This window comes from Neopelma chrysocephalum, unplaced genomic scaffold (genome assembly GCF_003984885.1).
Source record: "Neopelma chrysocephalum unplaced genomic scaffold, ASM398488v2 Primary Assembly neopelma1_96523, whole genome shotgun sequence".
In the NCBI taxonomy this organism is placed as follows: domain Eukaryota; kingdom Metazoa; phylum Chordata; class Aves; order Passeriformes; family Pipridae; genus Neopelma; species Neopelma chrysocephalum.
Genome location: NW_020925169.1, coordinates 489,907 through 513,165, shown reverse-complemented (window position 1 = coordinate 513,165; position 23,259 = coordinate 489,907). Strand labels below are relative to the sequence as shown.

Genomic DNA, 23,259 nt, shown 5'->3' with positions numbered 1-23,259 from the left:
ATAATGACATAATTCTTTTACGCTGCTACAATTCCATGTGCAGAAAACAAAGCTGAATTTCTTGACTGTAACTTCAAAAGCACTTCAGCTGAATAGAGTTGTCTTGATGAAGTAAGATTTCATGTGGATGCATTTACTTCCTCAGCAGAACCACGTTTGTTTGTTTTTTAAATTAGAAGAGTTAATTTACCACATTTAATTTTACTTTTCATAACAGTCAATTTTTCAACAATTGCTTCGTTTTTTCAATTTTTAGTAGTTTTACTGTGCTCGAACTCCTAAAATGTATCTGTGGTCTACAATACGAAACTGAAGGAATTTTATGAGCCATACTACTGTCTAAGTACCTAAATAAAATCCATAGTGTTTCCTATAAAGTAATCTTTTCTGTAGAAACACAGAAAAGTCTAAACTGAATGGATTTTGTTACAATACAATATAGGATTTCATATCGACTTTAAGAACCATTATCACCTCCTTGACTAACCCTTAACTGCCAGCAGACGCTGCCCCAGGCCAGTACACACCTAATTGCTCAGTGAAAAGGCCATTTCCCTACCTCATTGAGCTGGATGATGTGATAAATTTGCCTCAGGTACTCGCTGCCACCTGGTTTGTGGCAGATATCCAGGACCATCATGTTTATTTTCTGCTCAGTGAATCCAAATGCAATACCTCCTTCCTCTAACGTTCCACCTTCTACTGTGTCTGAGGCACTAGAATATAGAAAAGATACGAACAGTCCTAAGTTAAATTTCTAAAAATCAAAATATTAAAACAAACTCAGCTAAAACTACATGTTAAGAAGAACTTAGAAATATTTGGCTTCCACAAATGTTGCTGCACATATATCTCATATACATACATAATACACGCCAAATCACATTATTATTCTAATTTTAATCACTTTAATTGGAAAAATGAACACATAAAACAGTCTTTACTCTAAAGATATACAAGCAGCAAATATTTTTTAGTTTTCCACTAGAGAAGTATCTTTGCTACTAGAAATGGCATTTGCATTCGATCTTTTGTGCATTTTTCTTTGCCTGTCGTCGCACATATTAAAGCCTAATTAACATGTCAGAAAGGTAGCCATTACTCTAAGTATAGGTTAGAAGTTTTAAAGTGAACTCTTTTTCTTCCCACTGGTATGTTGTTAACCATTTAAAAGGTACGTATTTGACACTTGTTGAACTTTTTGTCCTGTACTGTTCCTTATTTTTCTTGTATTTGTGTGAAACTGACATCAAATAAAATCTGAAGATGACATTCCTAAGTGCCTTCAAAATTGTGCATTCAAATCTCTGACCATTCCCAGACTGCTCTCTCTGCATGCAAGCATAAGATACCAGCATAGTATTGTTATTGACCAAGTCTACGAAAAAAGAAGTATGAAAACTATTTTTTTCCTCAAATACTAGAGCTGCAACACAGGTATTTGTTTGCACCTTGACACATATGTGTCAAAAACTCAAAAGACCAATAAGAATATATTATTCTTTCTACAGTCGTTATTAGAATAACTGAAAATATACCAAAGAAACATTTGGAATTTAAAAAAAAATCAATATTTTATTGTTTTAGAAGTAAAACAAAACAAAAAAAACCCCACGCCCCAAAACACTGTAGTTGCAGTATACTGTTGGAAGTGTGCCATAATTACAAAGGCAGTTCTACTGAAAGTTGCTGTTTGACCAGCAAGGTCTCTGAAATGCTGCACAGCTGCTGGACATTCAGTTGGTATTGTTTCCACATGCAGTTTCAGAATGTCCTACAGAGCAAAGAGTTTCAAAATATAAACTATAATCTGTTCTCTGCTGAATGGAATTAAGTGATACTGTGTTATTATGGTGTATTTTACAGAAAAGCTTAAAAGAAATTGATCTTTAAAATTGAAGCACGCTTAAGGCTGATATTTGATGCCATGTACAGATACAACCTGAATTGCTTGTCCAAATTCTTAGCGACTGACATTGAAAAAGCTGAGGACCTCTGACAAAGGAGTGTATCAGTGCTAGCACCCAAATGGTATCCTTTACTGCCCATCACTGCTCAGGTGAAGCAGATGACTGGATTCAGCCAGCACTATGATTAATGACTTCCTCTCTGGATGTGGGACTGCCTATCAATCATGTCATTAGAAAGAATGTGCCATGAAAGAGGCAGACCTCAGCCAAGGAATAACTGCATTCATCTTAATCTGTATATTCACCCAGACAGCAAGGTCAGGGTCATCATGATGAAAAACAATAATCTTCAATTCGACAAATTACTTTGCAAAGATAGACATTTCTTTTCTTCTCAGGACATGTGTTCTTCAGAATCTAACATGACTGTTTCCAGCTCTGGTGCTACCATAAAATGAAGGTTATTTTAATAAATAGTAATGCTTTCAGGTAGTACATAAAACAGGACATGCGTGCAACTACCACTTTCTGAACCTTTCAATTAGGACTATTATTTTAAAAATTTTCTTAAAAATTAAGTTAAATTTTTACACCACAATGGAAGAACCCATACATAACTTAGACTTTTTATGTAAGTAGCAGTCCTGATAACAATAATGTAACACAAAATCAAGCAAGAATTTTGCTTATAAAAACTCAGTGCACTTTCTTTCCACACCTGTGTAGGTGAATCTCAAATAAATTTTGAAATTTATAGTTTTTGTTTTCTTTCACACACTGTATCTATTAGAAGTCTATAAACATTTAAAACTACAAATGTATATATGCATGTGCATACACCTACACCAAAAAACCCTTTAATTAAGAAATGGTTATATAACATCAACTTAGATTTTCTAATATAGTCATTCTGTTCCAAAGAAATCAAATGAACATCATAAGTCTCCCCTTGAAAGATTGTTTTTAGTTTAATGATTATGTGACCGTTACTTACTTTAATTGACTATTTGAATTTCAGCTTTAATATATTAGCTCTATAATAAGCATTCATAATAATATTTATCTCTACATTGCATATCTCATCTTTTTATAAACTGGATCCTTTTTTCCCCCAGATATTGACTAATAATATTTGAATAAAACCCAGAAAAATAACGTTCATGTTAGACTTCTATTGCAGAAATGCAACTAAAGTCAGAGGACTCAATTTCAACTACTCACTTAAAGAGCAGGTAACGCATTCTTCATTATTTTAAGCTTAAAATTAGCAGCCCTAGTCACAAGCTACTTCTCTCTTTGGTTGACAGTGTACACATATAGGAAACATTTTCCCACGTTCCTTTTCCACAGACTGATACCTAATACGTAATACAACATTTCTGCAGTCTGTAAGAAAATAGAGTAGTATATTAACTTAAAATTCTCAGCTTCAGAAGAAGTGCTACATATTAAAGTTTTAGTTTTTAAAGGTTATCCACAATATTGTCTTATCCTGCATTTGTATTTTTTAAGAACTACCTATTCTCTCAGTGACATTAGAAATTGTGTTATGGAACCTTTCTGTTAAATACCAATTTGCATAATATCATTATGGGGTTTTTATTGTACACTTCTTTCAGTCACTGACATCTGGTTTCAATCTTAATCGCTGGATTAGAGCATGTAAATTAGAATTAAATAGAAAAGTAAATATTGCAAAGGTCAATGTCAATGAGCATTTGTGTGACACTGTCACTGGTTAGTGCTACTCACATTAACTGACTACTCATGGAAACAGGATACTGCCCTTTAAAACACTGAATGAAAGACTGCAATCACTATATCTTTTGTTTATAAGCACAAATCCAAACGTTACTGTCAGGATAGCAATGACCACAACCTTCAAGAATATTCATTGAGAAAAGCAGCAATCTTACTTTCAGTAGCTACAATTCAATTCAGTAAGTCATGTAACTCCAATAAATCTCATATTGGAAAGCTGATGAACAGTATTTTTACAGAATGATACATGACTACAATATTAAAGCAGACTGTACGAGGAACACATTGACATGTACACAACTCCTTGAAAAATCCCTGGAAGGATTAAAAACACTCAGACCTTAATGTCAAACCAGAAGGAAAGACTGGTATTTTCTCAGAAAGCCACAGCAGGGTATTCTCCTTGTTCTGTTTTGATATAATCTACTTGCCCTGAGGGCTTGATAAGATTTTTAGAATGAAGTATGCTTACTTTTTTTTCACAAATGAACACTGAAAGCTTTTCATAGTCCCTCTTAATTTATACACCATAGCAAAATTGAATTACAAATATATGTAGCACCTGTTCACATTTTGAAAGACAAAAGAATTGTATCTTTCCATACAAGAATTGTCCAGATTTTTGGATCATCATGAGAATATGAAATTTTGTAGTACTAGAAGACACTGTTCTGACAAAACAACCATGGTTTACTGTTTCAACAATACAACTAAGTTACAAACACATGGTATAAAGCTATCAATATTAAGAACTAATCTGCTTCATATAAGATCACTGTTCATCTCTTTTTTAAAAAATTAAACAATAGCCATAAATGTGCCAATAATCCAGTAAAATAAAGAGCAAACAGCATTTGAAAAGTACTATGTTCTTACCAGTCTGTGCTCAATTTTCTTGCCTTCAGCAACTGGCTTTCAATCCAGTTTGGTCTCTGCTGTTCAATGTTTTGTATAATCTTCTGGGTCACTTGCTTAGGACCACTTTTCTGTTTTCCCATAATACTTTCTAAGCACACACGAACTAAACTGAGCTTTTCTTTGCTCCATCTGTCAAGTGTTGCACCTGTTAAAAGTTCTGCAGTATTTCCATCCTCAAATATCCGACATATAATTAGAATCAAGTTCCAGACAAGCAGACCAGCTTTCTTCAATTCAGCAAAGTTTCTTGACATTTTTCTCTCAGCCAGAAAAAAGAAGTACTTAATTGGGGGAGGCAAACATGCAATCACTGTAGGTAACTTGCTGATTACAATAGATACTGCCTGAGCTGCAAGCCTTGTGAAGCCTTAAAAATAGAAAAGATATGATTAACATTAACATTATAGTTCTATCACAGTATGCTTCTGAATGTTGTATGATAATTTCTAACTTCCTTTTGTACTGAAAATGGGTAAAAAGCTTAAGAACTCAACAGTGTAGCTTGACTTCTATTATGGTTTCTGCATGTAAATCCCACAAAACCTAAACAATTACACGAATTAAAAGCAGAGAACCTAGAAAATTTAGAATTCAGACTGTGACCCTCTTAACCATTAGTCTTGCTGTACACAGTCATTGCAGGATAAATGATAAAGACAACACCCAGGAATCCTGAATGGTAAAAAGTTGTCTTCAGAATCTTAATACTTTTGCAACTTCATGACCGGAACATTGCACTCAGTGTATCAGGATATTACTTACATTTATAATCTCTTGTTTTCTATCAATACTTCATATGTTCAGACCTAAACAACTTCAGTTTATCAGCTTTCATATAAGCATCTACACTAGACAGCACTACATTTTAAAGATTCAAGATATTAAAAGTAGCTACAGAAGTAACTACAGAAAATATGCTGCTCAAAACCCAAGACACATCTAAAATGAAAAAATATAGTAAAAGGTGGAGTTAAGCCAAGATTTTAAAAAACACCAAAACAAAACCCAAACAATCCAAGAAAACCCCAACTCATTGCACCCGCATTCTAAATACTTTTAAATTAAAATAAAAGCCATATCTGTTCTACATATCACACAGAAAAATTAATTTGTCTTTAAGCCTGTGTCTTATGTCTCAGTTTGTATATCCGTTCATGCTTAGCAATAACCTATAATAGCCATACAAGTTCTAAACTAAGGTGAGAGTGCAGTGAAGAGAACATGTACGGAAAGAAAGAATGCACCGATGCCTTGGCTTGGCCACAATCTACATATTCAAAAATTCATGCCAAGCTATACTACAGTGATACTACAGTATTGAAAATAATCAGGTAATATTTTGGTGGCAATAATTTATGACTAAATGTTTCCAAAAGTTAACCTTCTGAAATGACAGACGCTTTAGGTACTCTAGGCTACATAAAAATATATACCAGAAATCAACTTTATATCTAATCACCTTCCAAATATCTCCTCTTGTGAATATTATTTCTTTCTTCACTAACTGTTTCAACAACCAAGCAGTAGTATATTTTATAACAGTTTCAGTGGGTTTTTTTTATTCAAACATAAATTGCTATGTTGTAAAGTTGGGATGAATAATGATCCTGACTGAGGAGATGATAATGAAAAGGAAAACTGGTTATAGCCATTGAGACCAAAGCATAGACACTATTTTTACTTTGTCTTGAATCCCACCCTATTACTGCCAGATGCTAAAAACATCTTCAGTACTATTATTATCAGTACTACAACACTGATTATTTTCAAAACCTTGTTTGTGTATGCATGGTGTAAGCCTCAAGAAAGAATAACTGAATTTTAACAAAAAGTACTAAAAAAAACCCAAACACCATAGGATGTTTGGAAATTGTTTTGTTCACTGTCAAACTACAACACTCACAAAATCTAACTGTCCAGTTTAGGCATTAAAGGGGTAACAAGTTCTTATGACAAACTTATAAAACAGTATAAATGTCACCTACATTTCCCAGATTCTTTTCTCTTCATTTCCCGAGGAGTGTAATTCCATTCCTTTGGAACTGTTTTCAGTAAACTTTCAGGCACTATTTGCTTGTGCTGGTAAGTTCCATAGTTTTCTGTTGCCTCCCATGAATGCATCAAAGAAATAATCTGTTTCACTACACCCTTGACTGAATTAATCAAAGTCAACTTCAAGCATCTGATAACTTCTGGCTCCGACTCACCACAACTGGAAACTTTAGAAGGAATAATTATTAAATATTCAGTAAGTGTAGTCATTTGTGCAAATCTGTTTCAGAAAGAAGTGTTTCAGAATTCTTTTGGAAAGAAAAGTAACAACATTATGATTCATAATAAATTAGACCTTTTGGTGTGTTACAAATTAAAGAAAGAATATAAAGCAAAATAATATAGTCATCTTGTATCATCTTAACACAGTACTAACAAAAAATATTTCAATTTATTTTCTTCATCATCATTTCTCCATCGATAGATTTATAAAAATTCAATTTAAACTGATTAATGTCTTCCTTTTTAATATGGAAAACATTTAATTACTTGGTAGGCATCAGTGAGACAAACAGATATACCTTTTTTTTCCTATTTCCTTGTTTTGAAGGATTAATGAAATTGCATTTGTTAGATACTCAAGCTGTTACACTAGAGAACTGCAAAGAAAGAAAAGGTATCTTGGAAACAAAAATACATACAAATAATTATCACCAATAGAAACACAGCATGTCATCAGTGATTGCCTGTTGAAAACAGACCATCGTAAGTTCAACTATTGACATCACAAGTATCAATCTTCTCCACATTCTTAATACCACAGTAAACTGTAGTTTCTCCATTGCTATGGAGCTGCAGTTGTCAGGAAGAGTGTTGCAAAGCGTATCAGAGATGTGTTTTGACATGTTAGATCCTTTACTCATACTTTTGTTTCTCTATGGTTTTTGCTAATCTAATCATGGCCTTTCTGGAAGCTCCCATGCAACATTTTTGTTTTTCTTCAGCTTACACCTTAAACTTCTATTTTTTGCAGTCCTGTTTTGCTCTGAGGAATACCTGAGTGCTTTTATCACCATTGTTTTCTATTTTGTGATACTCATAATCCTATTTCTCCTTTTACATTTTTCCATTTTCTTCCTTTCTTTTACTGTGAATCTTCCTATTTTTAATGCATAATTTGCAATATCACCCTTCTAAATTTCACCTTTCTTTTCTGGTTGAATACTACTTTTCCTTGGGGACTGTTTTAGTTGCTCTAATTGTTAGGGCAGCTCTCTCTCCTCATTGAAAATCAAGAGGCTCTCTGCCTCTTGACAGCAGAGTCTATATCCCCATCAGGGTATTTCTCCCTCAATAGGAGAAGGAGTGCTTCCTTCTCTTTTTCCGCTCTCCTTCAATGCTGTCTTATTTTTAAATCATGGCAAAGGTCTGGAATCCTTAATGCATAGAGACAAAGAATCTTTACTGGTAGAGACCTATGGAAATGTTCTGCAGACAGCCTGCTGGTAAGACAGACACTTAAGGTAATCAGACTCCTCACTGACCACGCTGCTCCTAAACCTCTGTGTTTTTCAAAATTTTCATCACTCCTACCATGGCCTGATTGCACAGAACACTTCAATTATACTGTAATTTTGAAATAAACTACCATCATTTTACCTGATTTAATAAGGTAAAAAAAGATATTCACTACATGTCTGAAAACCAACAGGGTTTAATGTCAGATTTTAAGTGCTTATTAATAAATTAAATACCTGTCATACTGTATAAGCAATTCCACAACTGCTCTTTTTCCATGTAGGTCTCAAAAGCAATGCCAAGAGATTTGGGCGATAAAGTGCAGTAAGACAATACTGTGAAGATTGTTTCAATCAGAGTAGGCTCTTTGTTATTTATCTGTTCTAAGAGAGAACTTTGTTCATCACGATTCAATGCTTCATGTCCTTCAAAATAAACAAAAACATAATTTCCAAGTAATTCAAGTTCTCAGTAATAGACAGCATTAATTAAAACAAACTGCAAACTAAATCTGATTAATGTTTTAAACAACAATAACATTGCAGATACTAAAATCTGGTCTTCCTCTGCATAATGACAGTTGACTGTCTTCCTTAATTATGTGTAGCCATTAAAAAAAGACTCAGGCATGTTTTCAAACTATGGAATATGCCTATTTAATCCAAAATATATAATTAAAAATTATTTACTAAATATTAATCAGAATTAAACTGTACTACTTCTGTAGAATCACTGTCCAAAAGCTATTACCGCTTAACTCTCTTACTGGTATTTTAGTCATGGGAAACAATAGAACTCTAGTTATACAACATTTAAAAAAGCAGCAGCTGCATAGTCCCCCAAATGTGTTGGCTTTGTTTCTCAGAATAAAACAGTTCTACAAAACAAAATCGCAGCCCTGCTAAGGTAGACATTTTAAAGACAACTAGTGATTTTCATAGAGTTGAGTGTAATAGTTTATAAAACACGTATTTCCAGATGTTTCTGAGAATCACTACAAAGTAATCTCCTAGCTGAAAGATAATGATGTGTTTAAAGCTCTTGAAGTAAATGAGACTCAATGGCTTTGACTTGTGCTAATGTCAAAGACCTCAGCTTCCCACAGATTTGTGGAATATTATTGGTGTTAACAATTGCAACAAATGACAGAGCCAGAACCCATTAAGAAATTTCAATTTAAATTTCTAGTTTGCAAAACTGGAGGTTTCTGTAAAAATTATTTAAATAAAATGCTTCAAAATGTCTTTGCTTTCTGCCAGTCTGGCTGTCCTTACCTGCAGCAACCTGTGCAGGAGAAAGACAGGAGAGATTAAATTTCTAGACTGTGTTTTTTCTAGCAATTCAAACAGCCTTCGAAATCTACCACAGTGGGGAACTGTTGCTTTCCACCTATGAATGACTTCAGAATGTTGTAAAATTTAAAAATCTCATTTTACTCTCCTCTGAATTCCAGCAACCTAATTCACACATTATTGTAAAGCATTCAATTTGTGTGCAACGTTAATGGAAACAGCCCAGAGCATGTATAAAACTAAAAAACACGATCGGTGATTTCATAACCAACAAGGTGTGGGGTTTTTTTCCCAAGGTAGCAGATAGATCAGCAATAAGATTTTTTTAATCAGGTTTTTTTTTCCTATGAGTTGAGTGAGCTGGCATATATTGCTTCCAATGCCTGATGCTTCTGAATGAAGAATTAAATGGATTCCTCACAATTCATTCACAACCAGGTGTTGTAGTTTTAGTTAAATGGGAAGAATTTTCAGTGATGAATACTTCATACCACCACGTAATTTGGAGTATGGGGGCCAGCTCCTCATCCGAGCTGTTCCTGGTGCCTTGGAACCCACTGGAAAATTGGGTCCCTGCAGTGGAGCATTCTGGGAACTTAGAAGACAGGAGATAAAAGGGGCGCAGGGGCCAAAACTGCCTTCTCTTTGTACCTGATTTTTGCCCACTGGAGCACCGCGGACTCTCAGAGTCTTTGCTGGGGGCCATCGTGCCTCAGCTGTGGCTGCTTTTTGCCTCAGTTCAGAGCTGGTTTTGCATCAGACCGGGGTCACCCTGGCCCCAGCCGAGCCGTCCCAGTGTGCCCAGCCCCATATAGAGTCGCTGCCGCCTCAGCAGCTATCTTGCAACAGCTCGGGAGCTGCCACCACTGCCAGCGCAGGGATTCCCCTCCTGGGAGTCGCCACTGTCTCAGCTGCAGCCGTTTCGCTCTCTTGCCTGCTGAGAGCCCACCAGGCCGCAGCACCACGCTGGATCAGCCCTGGCCCCACCACCGACACCCAACGTGCTTTGCTATGCCACAACCCACACTGCCGCCTCAGCAGCATAGGGCCTTGTTTGGGCAAAATATCCTTCCCGGTTGTGTTTTAATCTAGGGGGAAGGCAGATAGCTAGATAATATTTTCTAATGTTGTGGATTTTTGTTTCTTGCCCTTTTTGGTAAAATTGTTATTTTCTCTTCTTCGTTCAGACTCCTCGTGAGTTTTACCTTCTCTATACTGGGAGGAGAGAAATAAAAAAAAAAAAAAAGGAGGGCTCATCTCATTAGAGGTCTAACCTCCTGAATAGACTGTCATTAAACCAAGACACCAGGGATATGTCTTCTAATATAAATATGACAAAGAAATAACCAACAAAGCAGAAAAAGTTGTTCAAAAAAGACAACCCAGAGGTATTCAAACTGTGAGATGAAATTTGAATTGAACTTCAATTATACTACCATAAGTATTTATTTTTTAAATTAATTTAACTGAATTCTAGGGAGGAGGGCTAGCTGAGATTTTAAATATTATGTAAACTGTCTTTGCAGAACATGGGAAATTGATGTATTTAAAGGGGTTTATAACCTGAAATTAAGCCTAAATTTGTTCTATGACCATGCCATATGGAAAGTTTGAGTCACAACTTATTACTAACTTTTCTAATCAACTCAATGCTACCAATAGATTAAGATAAAGGAAAAGGAGTATAAAAGAATTCTGTAGAGGGTGTTAAACATACATCTTGAATAACTAGTGTGTAATACAAGTCTTGTGCTTTTAAGCAAAGATCTTCGTTAATCCATTGGTAAACTATTCTGTGGCTAAACATAATGTGAGCATTCATCAGCTTTTTCCTGTTTTACACTGAAGTAAAGGCCACCCTTGTTGTAAGAATAGCTGACTCTTGAAAGCTAAGGTTAAAATGAGTTTTCTGACTCATAAGCTGGCATGGACCATAGAATCACAGAATCATAGAATCCCTTGGGATTTTAAAAGACCATAAAGGATGTCAGTTGACAACTTCAGCTAGCTGATCAGTATAGTTGGTTAAATATTATGAATAAGGAGTCTAGAGAAAGATATATAGAAAGATATATTCTCTTGCCTTAGATTTTTTTCTATTACGTTTATTAGCTCACCTGTCATAACATTAAATATTCCTCTTCATTTGAACTCCAAAGCAGCTTCCTTGTTAATTATCACATAAGAACAGAATTTATATGATAGGTATCATACCTACTGCCCACTGATGATTTTCTCTATGCATTTATCTTTTTTTCACTGACTGCATTTGTATAGCAAAAGCTAGTCTGTGAAGGGAATCTAAATCTGCTAAATCTGTTCTTTTTTATTTCCATATAGCATAATGTTCCATAGGCACAGATAGTATCAAAATATATTCAAATACTTCATAAGAAATATATGTAAGAAATAAGCTATACCATTCACAGTGAATCATTCTTCCTATGACAAAATAATGCACTAAACCTCTTGGGATGCTACCATGTATTTAAAAAACCTATTTTCAGAAAGACAGAGTTACAAGTGCTATTTCTCCATATTTCTTTCTTACTGATAGAAATACCTCCCAGTAACTTGCTAACATTATCACTCATCTAGCACTTATCTGCTACTACTTTGTCAAGAGAAGGTACGTGATTTGCAGCAGGGCTCTACTATAGTCCAAACACTAATTCCTATTCAAATTTTCAGAAATTCCATAAAATCTGTTTACTGTTTTCTTTAGCTTATCACTGGAAAGTCATCAAACAGAGCAGGATATCTGATTAAGGTCCCTTTTTTACCTATCTTCCAGCTAGAAGTACATCAATTCAGTAAACCCTTCATTGGTTATGGAGGTAAAGAATCCAATAAGCTTACTGGTCAGATGGACATTTTGAGGAGATGTCATGTTTGAAGTTACCTTTTAATCATTTGTTAGGCTACCATGACACAGATTTCTATCATGAAAAGGCTAAGAAAACTTTCAGGTGTACTCACAAGTTTCTCACTGGGTGATCCACAAATAGCTGGAGGAATGATCTATCTCTCCTCAAGCATATAAATTCCTGTAAGAGATTTACTTCTGCTCTCCTAATGAGGACAGGGTTGCAGATTAACATTGAAGTTTTGTGAAAAAATCTGCAAGACTGTATTTCCCCAAAATAGTGTGTGGTTGAACCACGGGACTAGCACAGTTGCTAGTTTTTTCACTTGTCTGTTAAACAGATTATTAAATCCAATAAGTCATTAGAAGAAAGTACAAAAATAATGACCTCCACGTACTTGAAATAAAAGTGTCAAATTGTTACATATTTAGCCAATGCCAGAATTTTAATGGAGTTGGTGATTTATGCAAGGTATGTGCATTTTCTTTTGTAATAACTCAGTACTGTCACTAATACTTCAGTCTGATTTCTAAGTGAGGCCAATTGGTAAAGTTACCACCTTTCACTGCTCTTTTGGGGTAACCTACAAAAAACCAATGCTATTTACCTGTAAGTGTCTAAAATCTAATTAATTAAATTTCATTAAAATTTAATTAGTACTTACAATTTACCTTAAGATGGCACATTGTGGCAGTTAGAGAACTGTTTCACAGAGGGCAAAGAATTAGAGTGGGGAAAAAAATCTCTTTCCAGAAATTGGTTAATAAAAGCACAGTCTCAGGAAACTCTTTATATCTATTAGTGTCTAGGGAATTGGCTGATAGTGCACCACACAACTTTATTTTCTTGGTGGAAATCCTCTCTTCCCCAACCTGCTTGTGTGTGCAAGGTAAATGACCTCTTTTTGAAGTAATTCACATTTCTTTGGGTTCAACTTCAGACTTGCAACTTTAAACCTACCACAGAATACTTGCAAACATTACTATCAGTTCTCATTTCAAAGTTTTAGTGGGGACGAGAATGTCATTAATATACAGACTACACAATATCCTCTTCTATTAGTCTCACAAGTATGTACTGTGCAAGCCAAAAACATTAGATGCAACTGCCAGTGGTCTGGTCCTGTTGTGAAAGCAGTTTTCTTCCAGCTTATCTCCACATGCCAGTATTCACTTAAAGTTGTGTGTAGAAAGTGAAATTAAATCTTTGTAACAACTGGAGTCTCATGTATTCATAGTAATGAATAAGTATTTATAAAACTAAAAAGGAATACATTGCATTTAGTATTGTTCATCAGATCATTGAGACTACGATACTTTAAAGTATGTATGACGTGCAAGGACTGACTGAAGGCCTTGCTGATTTCTCAGTGACTTCTTTGTCTTCTATTCATATGTGGCGAGGTGTCTGTTGACTGATGAGGTCTGGTAATAATCCTGTGTTGGGCCAATGTAACACAACAAAGCTGCTGCTTTTTGTTTCATCATGCCAAGAATACCTCCTGGTTCCTGGAAATAACAACTCTATTTCTCTCCACAAAGCCACAGCAAAGACCTTAAACCCCTCACTCACTCAACATGTCTTAGAAAGAAATTTTCTGAATGTTTGACCTATAGAAAACAACTCTATATGACTGTAATTAACTGTACTTCAACCGATCTGGGTTATTTAGACTTGTAGCCTAAGTTACAGAGGTCAAATATGCAAATCTAATTTTTCAACTACTTTTTTCAAAGTTGCCCTTACCTAGTGGACATATTCAGTGGGGACAAGCAAGCAGTTTGGTTTGGCATAACCTGATTTATTGCCTTTAGTATTTTTGATGCAATACCTTCCTATTTTCATATTTTACTTTTTATATACATTTCAGCTTTCGCTGCCTGCTGGCCACCCAACCCACAGCCCCCGGAGCCACTCCGTGCTTTCGCTGCTGGCCTCCTGACCCACAGCACCTGGGGCTGCTGTCCCCAGGGCGTCATTGCTGGTCCATGAGCCAAGGCACCCCACCACCGGCAATGCTTCTCATACCAGCGCTTCCCCCGCCAGTGCAGCTTCCGCCCTCGGACCGCCAGTGCGGCCACTGCTTGTGCCCGCCGCAGCTGCCTTTTCCACCAACTGCCGCAGCTACTTTTTGACCCAGGCCAGCTCCCTGACGCTCCGACCGGCACCACCGCCGCCTTTTGACCTCCACCGCCTCACTCCCACGTGGCACTGGCTGGACCCACACCGTCTCTGCTCACCACTAGCTGCCAGAGGTGAAAACAGCCACTGCAGCAGCTGCACCAGGTTGAAAGCTCACACCGTCACCACCCCCGCGCCGCAAGCTGCAGGCGCTTGGAGGGGAACCCTGTATCAGACACAGCTCACCATCGGAGCCAAATTCACACAACCAGCAGGAACAAAATAACTACCCAGGTTTTGTTTTATTTTAGTGGCGTGGAATGAGCGGGGGAAAAAGCTCTCCGCCATATTTCTTGTATTCCCTTTGCTTGCCTGGGGGAGAGCCACGCGGCCAGGCGATCTCCAGTCTTTCCAGGGAAGGGAGTGGAGAGACAGACCATTGTCTCCCTGTACCCCTGTGGTTACTGTGTTTTGTTCTCCATTTTTAGTAAAATCTCTTATTTGTTTCTCCACTTTACTCGAACATCTCATAATTTTAAATTCTTGGAATTTGGAGGGAGGGGTTTCTATTCCATGGGAGGTCCCGCCTCCTGGCACACGTTGTCTATAAACCATGACAAATGTATTCTCCCAAAATACTCTTTCTACTGAAAAAACGTTGCCAATCCCAACAATACTCCCTACTATGATGGGGAATGTACATTATTTTTGAACCTCACCGTAGTACAACCATGAGAACAATGGGACTGCAATTAAATGTGTTTGAAAGATTTCTGCTTTAAGTATCCCGAAGTATTAGTACAATACAGAAAAAAATTATCAATATCTTAAACCATCCACATATAAGCACCTCTTTATAGAGAATTTTTGCCTTCTGGACTGGTTTCTGAGTGTTAAAAATGTGAGAAGGCTTTTCCTATTAAAAAAAATCCTTATGTAGTTAAATACCAGGGAGTTTTTTTATCACTAGAGCAAATCACTCAAAAACTATGGTATACTTAGCTGTATAGGAGAAGGAATAAAGAATACAAACATTTTGTCATTAGACAATTAACCCTGTTGGAATTAATTTAGATGTGGATCATCACAGATATCAACTGTATCTAAACTGAAAGTTTATTCACACCAATATTGTAGTTACATTAATAAAGCCTGTGTAAATAGCACATTTTGTAATTCAAAGGATTTCCCTACAGCTTAAGAGGTTGCTCAGTCAATAGATTAATATATTATGTCACTTATTACCTGTAATAATTTAAACAGATAGTAAAATTCAATACTGGTTAACATTAGGGTAAGAATATGACCCTGATTAAACATTTGCCAGTCTTTGTAAAAGTAGACAGGTGTTTGAGTAGGCAAATGTATGCACTGCAGCTCTCAATAAGATGCATGACAGCAGTGAAAGCTATGTTGTACCTCTGACAAATATTAGATGAGTTTAAAATAACAGAACTAAATTATGTTATATCTAATATTATGTGGACATAATGGGTTTTTTTATAAATAGGAAGAATTCTTTTGCCAAGAAATACAGAAACCAAGACCCTTATTCACTAGTCCTGCAACATTACATCAAACAGGTGATTATACCATTAGCTTTTCAACAGTATCCTAATGATACTAAAGGAAAGATGTGATAAAGTTTGTTGCTTCAAACACAACACCAATACAGAAAAAACTTGTAGAACCATTCTTTTATTTGCTCTACTTTCAAAATGGTATTAAGGAATTAACAAGAGCAAGCATATAAGTGCAATTCTACAATGCCTACAGTGACAAACATATAATAAGTTTAACAAAATATCTAAGAAGCTTTTCGCTATTGAAATTTAATTTTGAAAGTATAATCCACACTTTTAAAAATCTGTGTAAAGTAGTTGAGGTATCACATAGCTCTGTTAAGCTCAAATTCATTTTGACTCCTTTGCATTTATGATAGCAGCCTATTTTATCAAACTGTAGTCTGCTTTGAAACTATTAATACACAGATTGAGCACAAAACATTCTCATTAAAAAAGCAATGACATTTTCTATCTTCTAACCCATTCAAGAAGTGTACTACTCATAATGGAAAGGCTACCTAAACCCTTCCAGCATGGTTGACAGCCTTCCTTCAGCACTTCAGTAGTTAAAAATGAATATGTGTTTTTCACTGATATTCTTATATGAATTGACAGTATAAATACTTACCTGAGCTTCTCAGCAAAATTTTCACTAAGAGACAATCATGATGTAGCAATGTGTCCAAAAGCAAGTTCAAATTACAATACGGCTGGGATAAGAGCAGTTTCAATAGACCCTGGGCTGCCATTTCTCTGGCTGATGGAATCCTTTCAAAATGCAAGATAAAGAATAATGTAGTTAATTTATCTATGAAATTAATAACCTTAAATTGCAGATGTAATGCTAACTCCCTTAAATGTCAATTCCTCCCAGATTACTCTGAAAATGCTTTCATGCTTGCTTACTTTAAGGCAGCTCAGGGAAGGAATTACATTTAATCTCAACTAGCTAAAAGCAAATTAACATTTGGTAGTCTGCCAAAGTTATAACTGATACAAGGCCACTTCTTTATCTCTCTCATGGAACCATGTTTGTCTTGTTCTACTAAGTAAAAAGGAGATTTTTTTTCTGTGCTTGAATATATTTAAGGCTATTACTTTTTAGTTCAGTATTACATCAATTGTTCAATAAGAAACTGTCTTAATGAATTATATGAAGCTCTTAACTAAAAAACAGAGAAAATGCTCAATAGGATTGCAAAATTCCAGATTAGTTTGACCAATTCTTATATGTCTTGAAAAATCCACATGAAATATTAGACTGGTTAAGTTAGTGCTCTGCCAGCAGGAAGAAGTGAGAAAGTGTAGTACAAACTTATTAGCTTTTGAAGAGATTGCAGATTATTTCCTGTTTGTAGTTTCCATGTTTGAGGTTTCCAAATAAAAATATACCAGGGCTTCCTCTGAACTCAGCCAGCAACACAACACCAATCACTGAATTCACATTACAGTTAAAAAAAAAATCTGTCCTGCAAGATATTTATTACTTACTGTATTTAGTATTTTCTTCTTCTTGAAACGTTTTTTAAAAGAAGTTGTAAAAACTGGATTGTAGATGTTTTTCTTGCAAGTTTATTTTTTTATTAGTCTGAAGGTATTTAAATTAAATTTCAACTGATATTTAGCCACTGTATTTATTTATTTTTGCTACAAGTTTATACAATAGTTGCTAACATTGAAACTTTATGCACCTCCTGTGTAAACTTTTATGCACATAAATTTTACATGCACCAGTGTAAAAACTACATATGGACTGGTGTATTAACTGTGCAGGCATAAATATTATCTGCCAGTATGCACATAACACCTTCAGCATCAGCTGAAACCTTCATCAGGAGGTTTTCAGTATGATACTTTCCTGTCAGACTAGAAAAGGATTTATATGCTTCTGCGCAAAACACTTTATGTGCCATTTACACATTGGGACAGAATTAAATTGCGTTTATGTGGTTGTTCTAATAGAGGGGAATCTCTCCATTACGTTGCACACTTCTACAGCCATCTGACTCAGCCAAGTTTGTGACCGCCCAAATCTGCTTGAATGCACACATGAAAAAAAACAGAGATGACTGCACAAATACTCTGCTGTTCAGTCAAGGTTACTGTATATATAATATACTCAATACAAACCTACAACACCTGGAAATGAAAATGTCAGCTGATACGCTCCTCTAATTTAGTTCACCCTCACATCTCTATGTTTTCGTTACCAAAAAAGCAGAAATACACATATCTTGCGGGCAATCTTGCAGTAACCTAAGGAAACCAAGCTTCCATAACACCATTTCCCACCAGGACCCTTACATCACACTGTTAAGTCAAAACTTCACTGTAACAGTAATTTTAGTAAAGCAAGATTTTATACATGCCAGCCTTTGCAATTTTAACAGTTCAGCAAATACCTCTGAGTTGATAAGCAACGTATAGGCCAGGAAAACTTATGTACAGCTTTTTTGATTTTCAATTGGTACTTTATATATAATTACTGACAATGTAGCACTGGCTCTACAGTTATATTTATGTAGTAGCACATACCGCATTCTAATAATATTTGTCAAAAATATATACACATATACATTTAAATATTGATAGATCTTGCAGTCAATATAACTTTTCCATATTTAAACATATATTGCATTCAAACTGTCAACCTTAGGGCTTTGCATTCTTAATAAAATTATCTTAATGTCTGTATGTTCAACATTAGTTATATATCCTTATGGTGAACTTGCCACTGGCTGCCGCATGAGAGGAGCCCCGAAGAAAAGATACAAGGACTCCCTGAAGCAACAACTCAGCCTCAGGCATATTGACCACCATAACTGGTCTACTCTGGCCTCTAATCGGGAGGCCTGGAGACACACCATCTATAACGCTGCTGATGCTTTTGAGAAAGCATGCAGGATCACCCTTGAGGAGAAAAGACAACGCAGAAAGAATCGTGCCTTGCAGAATATACCATCTAAGGAGCCTTTCTGCTGTGCCTTTTGCAACCAGACTTGCTTTTCTCGTATTGGCCTTTTTAGCCACCAACGCGCTTGCAAGAAACGTGGGTAGAGCCCTTCCCAAATCTTCGTTCGCGAAGCCTAGCCATGAGTGAGTGAGTTATATATCTATATAATCTAATGCATGTTAAGAACTAATTAGCAGTTAGTAATTAAAGTTAAAATTACAACAATTACTGTATTCTCACTAGAGTTAGTGCTATGGCTGACAGCAAACTCAACACTTGACTAATTCAGTTAAAATATATGGGCCAGTTTAATATTTTTTTCTCCCTTGAATGTCATGTTATCATATCTAATAAAATCACTCATTGCCTTCAAACTACAAAATAAGGGACAAATTTGGTCAATTACATTTATGAGGGATATTATTTCAAATTACAATAGAAATAAATTACATTTTTAGAGTATTTGAAATGAATAAAACTTGTCTGTCATTGACCAGATGGGAAATTATCATGTTGTAATATACACCAGTTCTTGGCTCTTTAAGCATCTTGCAAATTGAAGTGTACAATGGTGTGATTTACTTGGAGGAAAAATAAAATATAGCAGACATTCCCTACAGCCATGAAGCTAGCACCAACAAATGCACTGAGAAGTTCTGTAACGTGCATATGGAGAGGCATATGTTCTCCCATCCTCGTAGCTCAGTACTAGTGAAAATAAGACTAGCCTCATAAAAAGTGACAAAAGGTGAAGTAGATAAAAATATCTCACATATAAATGTTCAGTTTTGTACACTAATAGAAAAAAACCCAACTTTGTTTTGCAAATGGTATGATTATAAGCCCCAAATAAGAAAAAAGGACAAATCACAATTGCCACTAAAAGAATCACAATTACTTCTAAAGGAACTGTAATATAAATGATCATAATTATTTAGTTTGATAACCAGCTACATTATTCTGGTTGGTATCCAACACAGAAAGAAAGAAAACTTCAAGTGGTAAGTGCAGGATTTTATAAGGCAAATAAACATGCTAATTCATGGTAACAACCTTGACAAAATGTTGGAGTCAAATTGATAAAACAGACTGTAGTCATTTTCAGTTATCAAATTAATGTAGTAAATCAGGTTATATAGTAAACAAAATAATTTCAGGAACTAGTGAAACTCTCTTTTGAAATATCAAGCCTAGGAAGAGTAAATACTTAATAGTTAGATGGATGACAGGTTAGAGTATTTAGTTAAAGATTAGGTGGCTGCAGTTGAGAGGTGTACAATGGCCTGTGCTCCCATTTTTGTTACAGACAGTGAATATGTATTTTTATTAGATGTAAAACCACAAAACAATCCATGAATAGTTAGCATACTCTAAAATACAGTTTACTGCAGTACTTAAACATGTCTCGTTAATGCTCAAAATTGCAATTATTTCAAGAAAAAAAAAGTTTCATTGACACAGAGTGTAAAACCAATGAAAAAACTAGAACTTCTTAGAATGTGTCCCACAAGTTACTTCATTACATATAGAGCCCTTCACTGTTCCTTTTTTTGAGCAGCTGAAAAGTGTGTTGTTAAAAGAAAACATTAAATATTTTACCAACATAGTTCACTCATTATCACCAGGACAGTACACAAGGCTCTCTATATATATGGACTGTCCTCACATAGGTACACTAGCTGTATCTTCTCAGATATGTGCTTTCTTTTGAACTCCTCATTTTTGGTGATCAAGAGGATGTAAATTTTATCTCCTGTCATCTAGGGGGAAAAGTGCATACTGCATAGCTCTGGAATAGTTTTCTGCTATTTATTCAAGACAAATTTATCCTAATTCCACCTTGGAAAAGATAATTATATCAGACTGAAATGGTAGCAGCATTTCCTTTACATACTTTTACACAGCATAGGGGTACTCACTTTTCAAGTCATCTTCCAAAACTCATAATTCACAGTATAATTTAAATTTTGAGTACTGGCCTTGGATGAGGGTATCAAAAAGCTTATTGTCTTTTCTACAATGAACACTTAACGAAGCATAAATTTTCTCAGAAATGGAGTAGATCCCTTTCTAATGGATCATGCAGTCATTCTCTTTCCTATATCCACCTTCTCCTCTCCTTTCTCTCCAACCATGCATGACTTAAAAAGCCACCAACAAATTTCCTTGAAGCTTGATAGAGGTAAACACATGTGATGCTTCAAGCTTTTAAATAACTTAAATTACTGTTTCTAGCTGGGAAAAGAACACATTCTGAATTCACCAGTTACTCAACTCTGTTTGGCTCTTACTTAGCCAACCGCATGACTTCAATGCAGTCAAAACATATATTGTCTCTGGTTCAGCAGATATCAGAGTCCCCTGGGAAGGAGATAACAGTACCAATGACATGTAGTCAGGAGTGAAGGCTACAGAGAGAAATCACTAAGTTTTGTGTAGCATGGGGAAAAATTACAGGGAAAATATTTTTATGTACATGGTACAAGATACTGTGTGTACAAGGTAAGAGATAATAAATCCACAGCACATTGGTCACAAATAAGTCACCATTAGGTCACCAATCATATGATAATGTATTTCTACAAAATGTAAAAATACCTTCTCAGAAAACACACAGTAAGAACTCACAGAAGCAGCCTTTCATGAAAATGGAGAGTGAAAATCTTTCAGGAAATAACTTTGAAGAGGAGGAAGAGGAGGTAAAGGGTTTAGGAGAGGATCTACACTGGTGTGTGGGAGTGCTTCAGCTTCAAAACTAGAAATGGAATGACAGCACAGCTGGTAGCATATATCTTATATGTAATTTGTCATTACATTTCTGTGACACAGAAAAAGAAATTAAGCTTTTGCCTTTAATCATTCAGTAATTCCAAAAAAATTAACTATGATCAAGCAGCATTATTTTTCAAGGAGTCATGTATATATCAAATCATTTTTTTAACCACCAATCATACACAGAAAGGCATACATTCTTTATCTCCCCTTTAATTATAAGTCCTTCAAAACAGCAACTGTGGTGAACTACATTATTGTCAAAAGCTATATATCCCTTTAATTAAAGCCAGAAAACCTTAGAGACAATTCAAATATCAAACATAATGACTAGACTAGCAAAACACAGTGCACTGCTTTCAGTGTGACCTTTCTTATAGGCTCTCAAAGATTAGAGAAATCTGTAATGAATTAAAAAATGCTTCTATGCCTTTTTAACATCAGAATATTAGTTAAACATTTATTCAGATACACTCTTTTCAAAATGTTGTCATAGTATTTGACTAATACTGACAATCCAGTGATGCCTTTACAACCATCAACTTATGGTACTCACTTCAGTAAGAAAAAACAGGACGATGGTATGCAAAATAACCAATGTGATGGATGATAAAAGACTTCTGAAAACTCTTGAGGAAGATGTTCACCACAACTATTCAGTAATGTCCTGAAAGAAAACAGATATTTCTGAATTACACGAGAGACTGAAAATCCCTTTGGACCACTAGTACCAAATGATAAATAGCACTAATATACATATTCATACCCATAATTGCAAGTCTGTTTATGAACTGTTAAAAGTCTCATTTTGTATTTTATATACTTTCACTCTTTGAAACTTGTTATCTAACATTGTTAAAGAAGTTTTCTTCATATTTTTACTCTTATATAGCATGTTTTCAAACTACATTTGAAAATGCATTCAATAAGCAAATTGCTCTTCAGTCATTTATTTCTACGGCTCTTTTCTTTCCGCGTAACAAATGCATTGTATTATAAATACTTTTATAACAATGATAAATAAAATAATTTTTGAAGTGATAATAATTGACATGCAAGTACCTATAGACTTTAGATTAAACTGGACAAAAATTTCAACCAGAAGCTTTAGGCCTCCACTAGCTTATGAAAATTGGCATACTGGTTGCTTTCAAATACAAGAATCTGGTGAGGAACTAGATAAGCTAGTTTGATGTCACTTCTGCAGTACTTCACTTACTCAAAGGATGTGAGTGGCAAAAACCAAGATGTGTCCAATCCACTGATACTAAAAATTAACTATTTTTATTCATTATATGATAGGATTATAAATATATGTAAGAACAGGATTCCATAATTTAGTATTTGCTTTTAATTACTGTTTAGCAATAAATTAATAGTATTGGTACAATTGTGTAGCAACTACTAGGATCCAATAATGTGTCATAGGAATAGATGCCCCTTGGCTTCTTCCCTTTTTACTCTTATTTACACTGAATACAATTCCAGCAGAGAGGATATAGTTTGTTACATCCATCCTCCATTAACTATAAACAATTGTCACTTCCTAAGCACCTTACTCTTCATCTTACTTGGCTGTGAATTTTTCAT

The 23,259-nt window shown here is 35.3% G+C and overlaps 1 protein-coding gene across 11 annotated transcripts in view; it reads right to left on the bottom strand.

The window, feature by feature from the left end:
- Window positions 1-23,259, bottom strand: part of KIAA0825 (KIAA0825 ortholog) — a 248,123-nt gene that overhangs the window by 121,084 nt on the left and 103,780 nt on the right. For 10 of the 11 annotated variants that reach the window (XM_027708751.1, XM_027708741.1, XM_027708743.1 and 7 more), the window contains 6 exons: window positions 22,226-22,336; window positions 16,573-16,712; window positions 8,336-8,524; window positions 6,575-6,808; window positions 4,548-4,956; window positions 560-716 (listed from right to left, as the gene is read on the bottom strand). In XM_027708751.1, coding sequence (XP_027564552.1) covers window positions 560-716; window positions 4,548-4,956; window positions 6,575-6,808; window positions 8,336-8,524; window positions 16,573-16,712; window positions 22,226-22,336 — 1,240 coding nt within the window. The remainder of the gene's footprint in view (window positions 1-559; window positions 717-4,547; window positions 4,957-6,574; window positions 6,809-8,335; window positions 8,525-16,572; window positions 16,713-22,225; window positions 22,337-23,259) is intronic. The other variant, XM_027708748.1, reaches the window with a different exon arrangement.